We start from the raw sequence: 10,632 nt of genomic DNA, 5'->3' as shown, positions 1-10,632 counted from the left end.
GCAAATAATCAAAGCTTGGTGGTCTTAGACACAAGATTGTCTAAATCTGAAGACAATCACCAAATTAGACTTTCTTGAAATGAACATACAATACAATAACATCGGAAATAAGAACAGGTGTTAACCTTCTTGTCTCTTAACTTAATGAATCAATGATTTATAACTTGTAACCTGAAAAAGCGTTGTGTTTTAATTTATAGTCGACTTTATTACTTTACCATTACATTCATCCGCTTAACCCTGTTCTGTTATGTGTAGCATGCTCTTACAACTGGATTTCGCATTCTTTTTAAGTCTAGTTGAAAAACAACACATGTCACATATTTGTTTTCAATTAAAATTCGATTCTAGTCGTATTTTGCGTTAAATTTATTTTAATACGGCGTAAAATTTCTTTCGTTCTACCACACATTGCCGTATTGTCGTTTTCTTTTTGTTTGTGTTTCATATTACGTAAGTGTACAAGCAGCAAGCTTTTATTTGTCTCTCAGTGTATGGAATAAGTAACACTTTTATTATTATTTTACTCTCTATATGGTCACTTCTTCCATGGGTCGTCTTACTGAACCGGTTGACGTAATTTCTAACAAGTCGGCATGAGATACACAAACAACAAGACAATTATTATGATTAATAGACAACGGCTTAACATCAAAGTTTGAAATTTCTGTATCTTCTTCTTTATGACTAATTTTATAACAAATTGCTTTCAGCCAGGTGTAAAGCTTTATCTAATCGTAAATTGAACTCAACATAATGAGGAATGACGCATGGAAAGTTTAATGACCAATAAAAGTTTAAACAATTAACACAGTGAACTAAAAATCACATCACACAGTGGTCATACAAAAATACAAATAGTGGCTTGATTGCATGTAAATCTAATCCATTGTTTTTTCCAATCAATGGCAAGCTAAAGACTGCAATCAACATCTTGTTTATATTCACAGTTCTTTTTGATTACAGACACCTGTCCACAAACTTCTCTGCATGCAACATGATTATCGAATCACCACGCAAAATCTCAATCTTGTGTATGTACCAGTTTCTTGGAGAGCTTTAATGATGTAAATGACCAATAAATTTGTTTGTTTATGACGAAATAAATGCATTTTGATTCTTTACGATCTCTTCGTTTTTACTTATCTTGGTGTCAAACTAAATGAGAAATATATTAATGAATGAATAAATTAAATGCTAATTAATAATTATTACAGCTTAAGCAGAATTAAAGATATAACGATGTGTAAATATTGAGATATAAACCGACGTTGCAGACCGAAGCGTGGTCTAATTAATATTTCCAAAATAGTAAACGATTAAGATAAGCCGTTCGTGAACTGAAAGAATAATAAATCTCACCGAGGTTGACTTCTAGTTATAAACAATGTGTCTTCACGTATGTAGGTAGGCGATTTTTTATGGCAAAATCTTCAGCGTCAATGAAGTCATTCGCTATTTTACAAACATTATCGTCCTACTCTCCCCGGCGGCATAAATATGAATGATTTCCTCAACAGACGTGTCTATAAAATCTATTTAAAGAGTACCTGTGCTAGAGAAACGACTTTCGAGTTAGAATAGAACAGACGGCCACGTGTTCTACCAGACTAATTAATCTGGCTGGTAATCTGTCGAAAGGATTCGGGGACCACAATATTCAAGCTCGCTCTTCGACTTCTATTCTCTGACTTTGACTGCCTGACTAATGATTGGCTCGGTGCTTAATCGACGTTCACAGGAACAACCTTTTACGGAGATTGGAAAACAGAAGACAGAAGACCTTGTTCGATATGGGATTTGTGATTTGGACTAATTGGGACAGCTCGCTTTTGTACACTTTTTATTTTTGTTATTCAATATACGAATGTACGTTTGGAATTCCGTGTTTGCGAAAACATTATTAAAATCAAAAGTTTTCATTTAGTTTCTCTGATAATATCTTGTTGATTAAGTCTTTGAATATTTTCACTTTAACAGACAGATAATAAATAATCCGTAAATTGTCCAACTATCATAATATGCTCCAGCAATCAATAATGGCTTCTTGAAGTATGTAGAGGTTTAATCGTCCTAGATTATGATTATCTTCTTTTTCTTGTATGTTGAATGTAAAAATAAATGTACTTAAAGTGTCATTACAACTTATTATAACATACCTACACTAAACATAATATTTACATAACATTTTAGTATAAATTATAATTACCCATTCACTTAGATAGAGGACGTCATACTTATTTTGTATTTTGTACGTTTGCATTTTATTTGGCAATAAAAAGCAAAATAACTAAAATGGGCAAGATTTCACTCAGTTTTAATATTACTTAATTTTGAATTTTATTTACTAACAGCGGAGTAAATCGTAGCTACCAATATTTCTGCATAATTTCTTTTTTGAATATAAAAATTAGTGGATAATAAATGAAAACTCTACTCTAGTAGCAATCATGAGCATGAGAAAAAAAAATTTAAGAGCGGAATATCTTTAAATTTCGCGCGTAGTCTTAAACTATCAAAAAAGAAAAAAGTGTTATTATACAGGGTGAATATAAAGTATGGAACCAAGCGGTTTTTTTTTAAATCATTTGCTTCTAGAAAATAATAACTAATATAAATTAAAGTATTATAAGAAATGTGATCGTATCTTGAGAACAAAATTTTGTTTTGTTTTTGAGTTATGCAATTTTTTTTTCAAAATTGCAATTTATGTGAAAAAAATTTTTTATTCTTCGACACTGTCAAAATTTACGGTTTTTCTCCCGTGTAAGTTTTGACAACTGTTTGGCTTTTCTCAATACAAAACGTCAGATTATTTTTAACAGATTTAAAGCAAGTTTAAGCCTTGTTGAGTCTAATTCGAAGAATACAATGTTGTATTCAACTCGTCTGAGTGTAAATCGGACGCTTTATTCCACCTCGTGGATGAACCACTCGTTACACTCGTGGTTTAATAACCCACTCGGTGAGATAATCCGTCCGATTTACACTCAAACTCGTCGAGTAAATAACTATTTTGAAACAATTAGATATAAAGTAGACAGTTCTAATCCTTAAATCATAACCTCCATGAGAAAAATGGTTTTATATTGGGTTGCCATTTAAAAAAATAACAAATTTTGTAGAACTCAAGAACAAAAAAAAATTGAATACTTTTATTCATCAATTAGTTTTTCCAAAAAATAAATAGTTTAAGCAAAGAACGTTTGGTTCCGTACTTTTTATTCACTTGGTATAAAAAATAAAGAGGCAAAAAGTACTTTTTTTTGACAAATTTTTTCATGCTAAAATGGAGGTTGCAGCTTCTGTATTCCAGAAACTATAAATATTCGGAAAAGGCAAGTTGAGTTCACTTCTTTACCCCAGTCTTATCACCTCTTAAATTTTTTGCACAACTATTAAAATCACTCTGTATGTATAATAATTTTGTGATTTTGGAACATTAAGCTTTGTATATCATCTTAAATTGGTAATAATAAAAATAATTTTTGTTTGTTTTTCTTCTTTCTCTTTTTATGTCATATTTCTGAAATGATTTGTTGCAAATTCTTTTTGAAGACAAAATGGATCTGTAACTATCCAACTCGAGTTACTAATTTATCAAAACAATCATCTCCAGCTTTTCTCTACTAAATCTTCATGTGCCCAAAAAATAAAAGTCTGTGACCCGCATTTAACTTGACCCAAAGGAACAATTGTCAAGTTGTAGATACACATACAACTTCTTATCTGACTTGGTAAAGCCGGCTCAAGGAAATCCGAAAACTTTTTTATGAGTACCCATAAATCCGCAGAGCTTTTACAACTGACTTGGGCTTTTCTCAGAAGGTCACTTTTGTGCACAGAGAAATCTGTAACCGATGATTAGGGTTCGTCACCTGTAGCCCCGAAATCGATAAAAGCCCGTTTTGAGGCCGGAACTTCGCCGGCTGTATTGCAAGTGGGCCCTCCGGGAGCGTGTCGGCGGGTGGCATTTTCCTAAATGCAGCCCTGTTCAGACGGAAAGTAATCTCCGCACAAGTGTTCAGTCTCCGCGGGCATCTGGAGCTCACACAACATCCGAGGAGAGCATTCTGTGCGGCGTCTGTGTAGTGTTGTGTGACCAAGAGTCGATGATGCGTGAGAGGAGACGTTTCGAATGGTGAAAAGGCGCCCAATTATGAACGGATTTTTGAAAATTTCTCAGTGAATGCAAGATGCGGTGCCCGGTGTCTTTGACTGTGTTTGTTCTGTGCGTTTTTGGACACGCTGGCGGCCAGGAGGCCGATATCACGCCGGTCATAGGCCGGAAGGGAACGAGGTGCTATGACAAGTTCAATAAGCCTCAGGTAAGGGATTGTCGGCGGACTGTTGGCCGCGTGATACCTCCATAAATATGGATATTGTACTGCACTCTTAGGAATGGTGATAATTCACTCGGACTGGGTGCGGGCTTACGCCATTTGGTGCCGGAAAAGCAGACACACATAAAATTTAATTAAACTTTTTAATTAATTTTTTCTTAGCGCATTTCGGTTACTCGTTCAAATTACTGATGTGCTGATAAAGAATGTAAATGTTGGATTTGAGATAAAGTCTAAATTAAGAAACATAACTGGACGACACGACAAAAGACCAGAATTTGTTGATTTAATTCAAGTTTAATCCGATTTTTGGTCAGTTGTAGTGACCAATGACCACATTATGTTTTAACGAACTGTGAGATTGGGTTTCCAAGGGCAAGTTTCTCGGAAACGTGACGATGGGTGGCTCATCTTTTTTTCTAAATGCAGACTCAGCATTTGTTGGAGTTTCTAACAGAAATTCATTGCAACAAACGTTATTTCACAATCGTCTATTCATATTTTTTCTAGTGGGAAAACTAGTAAATGTTTCTAGCTTCAGTCATGTAAAACAAGCCAATTTTGTGATAAGCATAAGTGTGTTTAAACAAATCGTTTTGCCTCTTATCGGTAATCTCCAGTTTGCCATTCAAACGAATATCTCTTTTATTTTGAATTAAAAATCCCAAAGGCCTGTTTTTAATTTATTATAATGTATGTGGTTGTAGTAAGTCGTAGTAGTGGGAGTTTATTCGGTCGTCTGGCCTTGAATGACTTTGGTTGCATTATAATAATTATTGTGATTCCATTCATTCATACCATACAACAAGCAATACTAATAAATAAGTGAAAGTTATAATTATTCACAAGCTTCAATTATATCTACCTATCATTTTCGATGCTTTATGGCGGTTATTTGTAAATTGTAATTGCCCAACACAGCGGCTTCAATAAGATCGACCTGGATAAAATTCTCTTATTTATTTTACATAAATCTACCTGCAACAATTCATTTTTCAAAACTACTAGTCGAGATTTTATATTATTCTCGATGATAAGTTTCAAAAATAGCAAAACGGCTTTCCTGAGAATCATAATGTAGCCTCCTCATCAGTTTATTTAACTTTGCTGGTAATCTTCTAAATATTATCTCTTATTTATTGTCTGTCATACATCATGCCAGTGGCGGCCCATGCGCCACCATCAAATGAATTCATCAAAAGTAAATTATATTCGCAGTTGGGAAGTGCCTTTAGGCCTGACTTTGCACATGTCTTAAAACCTGACATATTGTTTTTTTACATTTTCATCATTTATGTTAAATAAAATCTTACATTTAAGTTCGTACATACTTGAAATGTTTGAACGTCTGCTATGCTTTTAGAAGAGTTATTCTTGTTGTTATTCAAGTCGAGTCGTTTTAAATTAATAAATGATTGTCTTAGACGTTAGCTAGTCCAGTATTAATTTATGACAGTAATATAATTGCAAATGATGAATTGCACCAGAACCCGATTAGTGTTGATAACTGGTAGACAACATGTTGACATTGACATTGACAATCCTGCTTTAGCATAAAAACGAACTAATGTGATTGTGGAGGATCAAACGACCAGACAGCGTCTCAACATAAATCAAAATTCGTGGTGAGAAAAGACCTGCTACCATTAATTCGCGTTGGCGTATAAAGAAGCTCCAAAACATCTTTAAAAATGAGTTATAATCTGACAAGTTAAGTACATGGGTGTATTACAAAAACACACTTAAATCACGAAGCGACGTCTGAAAGGGGCTTAACCAAACCCAAGAAAAGCTGAAGACGATCCAAAGAAAAGATTTCAAAGCACAATGCAGTATAAATTAAGGCAGATGCCACTTGAACACTTGCTAACATAATTCTGAGTGTTCACATGTTCACAATGATGTCATATCAAAACATGACGTAAGACCCACAATGGCTATCAAATATCAATTCCTGGTGGGGAAATTGCTCGTTTATTTTTTCAGGCAATTTATAAGCTGGGGTAAGTTGTTTTCATAGGCGCATCCGCCAACACCCCACTGACTTTCCCTGCGGGCGACTCTAATTGAATTCACATCCCAGCACAGTACGAATCAAAAAACAAAACTTAAATAGAAACCCAATGCATGAGGCCAACTAAATAATTTAATTAATGGACACCTCCACGGGCGTTTATTTTAATTAATCCTTTCAATTCAAGCATAATTCTATAGGATTACTACAGTGATCGATCAAGCCATACAGACAAGAATTACGTGTGTGGAGGAATAAATTAACGGACGGTAATTATACTTACAGATTTATAAACGGCTTATATGAATCGGTTTGAGTGGTTTTGATAAAACATAAGCGGCAGCAGTCTGTTTAGGTACTGTGCAAGAAGAAATAATCAACTATATGATCAGGATCCGAGAAAAAATCATACTATTATTATTTATAGCAATAGTGACAGGCTTGCTGTAAGATGCAGAAACACGCCTCACATACAGGGTGAATAAAAAGTATGGAACGCAGCTTTTTTTTAATCCTTTGCTTCCAGAAAATAATGATTAATATACACTGGCCGCCAAAATTAACCGGACAACTAAAATTTTGCGATTTTTCACATTGAAATATTTTTGTTATTCTTTGTCAGATTTTGGCGAATTTTTGTTTGGCTTAAAGAAAAAACTTTGTAGATCATTGTAATTTAATTCAATAACATTTTTAGTTTTGTATTCTAAATGTGATGATACTCAAAAGACGAAGGCACTGTTTTTTTTACTTATTTTTATACTGAGCTGTGGTGTGCGCCAGAGACAAACTTAAGTTTTTACTGATTTCAGATTATTGCCAATTCTTTTCTGAATTATGTACCACATTTGCATTTCCGATTTTAATGAATGTTCGTATTAAGTAGGCCGAAAGTGGAAGCTTCCAACAATTAACCGTTTTACTTGTTGTAATCCTTTGAAGTTCCAAGTTTTTCAGATTTTTTGTGTTCAAAGACGTAATTGTGCTCTTTTGGTGACATAAGCAATAATTTTCGGTTTAACTACATTTTTATGTAGCCTACTTTCTGAACGAATATTTAGTAGCATTAGAAAAACAACGTCTTTTGTATCTCTGGGGCACCAAAAGATAAAATTTTGAAACAAATTTAGAAAAGAACGGGCAATAATCTGAAATAAATAAAAACTTAATTTTGTCTCTCTTGCATACTACAGCTCAGTATAAAAAAAGCAAAAAATTAGTGCTCTCGTTTTTTAGGTATAACATTTACAAGACAAAACTAGAAATGTTATTGAATTAAATTACAATGTTTTGCAAAAATTCGTCGAAATCCGAATAAAAAAAATTTTATAATATAAAAAATTGCAAAATTTTAGTTGTCCGGTTAATTTTGGCGGCCAGTCTAAATAAAAGTAATATACTTCTTCTTCTTGGATCTTCTTGGTATGGAAACGATGAACAAAAACACGATTAACCCGTCACACCAAACTTTTTTATTCTCAAAGAGTTTTATTCTCACCTGAGGATGACCACTTTGTGGTCGAAACGCGTTGTGCTATTAAAATAAAAGTTTGGTGTGACGGGTTAATCGTGTTTTTGTTCAAAAGTAATATAAAAAATTTTGTTTAGTTTTTGAGTTTTGTAAATTTTTTTTGGTCAAAATTGCAATTTATGTAAAAAAAATTTTTGAGAAAATTAAATACAGGGTGATTCTTAAATAGACCGACAAAATTTTATCACAACTTCCCAAGGATAAATGGAGACAAACAGTAACCTTTTTACGTTTATATCTTTTAGGGGCAAAACCCCCTTGATCCGTGCCACTTACGGCGTTTATAAATTGTTGCATTGATCAAGTACATTTTGATCAAATTAATACCATGGTTTCCATTACCTGTGTTAATACTATTTACGAACACATCAGTGGCGTACGCTTTACCTCGAAAATAACTTTAATAAATTTTATTTGGAGAACGGTTAAACAAAGAATTTTTTAAATATTTTTTCCAGCATGTTCTCATTTGATACTACCAAGGATAAAATTTTGTCGGTCTATTTAAGAATCACCCTGTATAAAATAGTTGTAATCCTTAGATCATCAACTTCATGAGAAAAATGGTTTTATTATAGTGGGTAGCCATTAAAAAAAATAAAAACTTTTGTAGAACTCAAAAACAAAAGAAATTTTCGAATAATTTTATTCTTGATAAAACATCACATTTTTATAGTACTTTATTATTCATCTATTAGTTTTTCCAAAAAATAAATAGTTTAAGCAAAAGACGTTTGGTTCTATACTTTTTTGACTCACCTCGTAAAGTTTTTCTTCAGTTTTCTGTTGGATTTGCTCAGGTGCTGATTGTTTTTTAGTGTCGAGGTGTAATCGTGTGATTGGTACAATTTTCTCGGGCTTTTTCGCTGGCATGCAAATTGCTGAAAGCGCTTGAACCCCAGATGTGCATTTTCACAAAGACGACCGCATGGCGTGGAGAATGCTGCAACTCCAGTTTAAGCCCATGCAAACACGCCCGCTAGCACTTAATCAATAATTAATGCAGATAAATCACACATTGCCCATCTTTGGATGAAATTTGGTATCAGCTCGAGCATCATCGAAAGTCAGCCCAAGACGCCAAAAGGAGTAATGGCACAGCGGCGCCCTCAAAGAGAACCTGGAAACGGGCCATTAATCAACACGGCTCTTCCTCGTTCGTGGCTCATTAAAGTTGGCCGTAACTGCACTCGGAGCGATTTTTGCGGCCGCCAAAATGGCCCTGGATTCACCACGTGGAATGACAGACGTTTCGAACTTTTTCAAGACGGCTGTTGAGATCCGACATCTGTTTGATATTTAAGATATGTAGTACAAAAGGTTTTATGAGTTCATTTTCTCTTCTAAAGTCGACAGACTGTCTTGGAGTTTGACGTACCATTAAAACGCCAGTCATTCGCTTTTATTGTCGTCGCTTTAAAGTTTTTCAGCCGACATAGATTTGAATTACTTATTGTCTCAACTGTATTGCATGTTGTACATTTCACTGAGCTTTTAATTTGCCGCCATTAAAATAATATACCCACCCACTGTTGTGACTGGATTTAACGGCGATGAAAGACGGCTTGTTAGCTAATAGAGACGGTTAATGGAATCCAGAGGCGGACTCTCAAAAAGTACACTTATCAAAAATTAATTTGAGACTTCTGTGATCGAACACGAAATAAAAAAACTTCTAAGTAACTGCTTGTTTTACACGTTTTATCATACTCTCTTTGATCTCAACTCATAATTTTAATTTTCTTTAAAGTCATAAAATATGTTTAGTAAGATATTTGATAATTTGCCAACTATCAAACACTACAAAAATTTTGACTCAACATATCAATTAGGGAAAAATATTACACACTAGACTGAAGTTATAAATTGAAATATTGCTCAATAGAAAACGACAGATATCTAGTCAAATTATTGTTAATGCGCCCAATTAAATTCTAATGCTTTATGATGACAGGTTTCACATGTTTATTAGACGTCTACGGAGCCAAAGAAGACTCCTAAATATTTAAAATGCTTCAAGCTAATCAATTTTCCCAGCATTATAAAACCAACTTCTTTGTAATTTTCTGATTCATTGTTATTACATATTTACCAGTTTTATCACTGTCGACATTTTGAAAATTAATCATCCCAGCAGGCCGACTCAAAAATATTTTGATTTAACTTTTTGCACCCCACTGCTCTCGAAATTTATCTCCACAATATTTTGATAATTTATTGTTATTTCTGGTATTGGCAACAATATGACTAATTTAAATTTATATTGACAAAGTCTCAGTTGGTTTTCGAGGTAGACCTACAATAAATTTCTTGGGATGCTTGGCAATTAGGGTCTACCTGTTGGGTGAGTGAGGGTCTGCGAACGACCCCAAAAAAGTTTGAATGTCGGGTATAAAAGGCAAGTGAATGCCGAAGTGCAGGTACGGTAATTGAGCAATAATTCAGGTGTATGCACGTGCAGGGGTTTTTGACCTGCACCTGTATTCCTGTAGCTCTTACCACATCGACCAGATGCACGAGATCACCTCTTCTGATGTGACATTTGCTCGGAGCAGGCCGGGATTTGCGATAGATTTGATGGAGGGAGAGAGTGGTCAAAAGGTAGAAAAAAAATGTGGTAAACTTCACCAACACCAAAGTGTCCACTGCTACTTAATTTTTATTTTGTGAAGAATATCAAAATGCTTTTTTGTGAGTTTCAACAGCATCACGATGACTTTGGTCTAGCCTCTCAGCTGATTAAT

General features: G+C 34.1%; 1 protein-coding gene and 1 long non-coding RNA gene across 2 annotated transcripts in view; both read left to right on the top strand.

Annotated features, from left to right (window-relative positions):
* The first annotated feature begins 4,037 nt into the window (after positions 1-4,037).
* The window catches only part of LOC123014092 (laminin subunit gamma-1), a 28,890-nt gene continuing 22,295 nt past the window's right edge, over positions 4,038-10,632 (top strand). Inside the window, exon 1 of the mRNA XM_044412974.1 lies at positions 4,038-4,328. Coding sequence (XP_044268909.1) covers positions 4,197-4,328 — 132 coding nt within the window. The 5' untranslated portion in view covers positions 4,038-4,196. The remainder of the gene's footprint in view (positions 4,329-10,632) is intronic.
* Positions 5,890-9,408, top strand: LOC123014095. Its single transcript, XR_006413302.1, has 3 exons — positions 5,890-6,264; positions 6,330-6,626; positions 8,707-9,408. It is a non-coding gene; the product is annotated as an uncharacterized LOC123014095 (long non-coding RNA).

Source organism: Tribolium madens, unplaced genomic scaffold, assembly GCF_015345945.1.
Source record: "Tribolium madens isolate multiple individuals breed KSU strain unplaced genomic scaffold, Tmad_KSU_1.1 Scaffold_97;HRSCAF=244;Tcas5.2_LG3a, whole genome shotgun sequence".
In the NCBI taxonomy this organism is placed as follows: domain Eukaryota; kingdom Metazoa; phylum Arthropoda; class Insecta; order Coleoptera; family Tenebrionidae; genus Tribolium; species Tribolium madens.
Note: the sequence above shows the minus strand (reverse complement) of the source record. Positions and strands in the feature narration are given on the sequence as shown.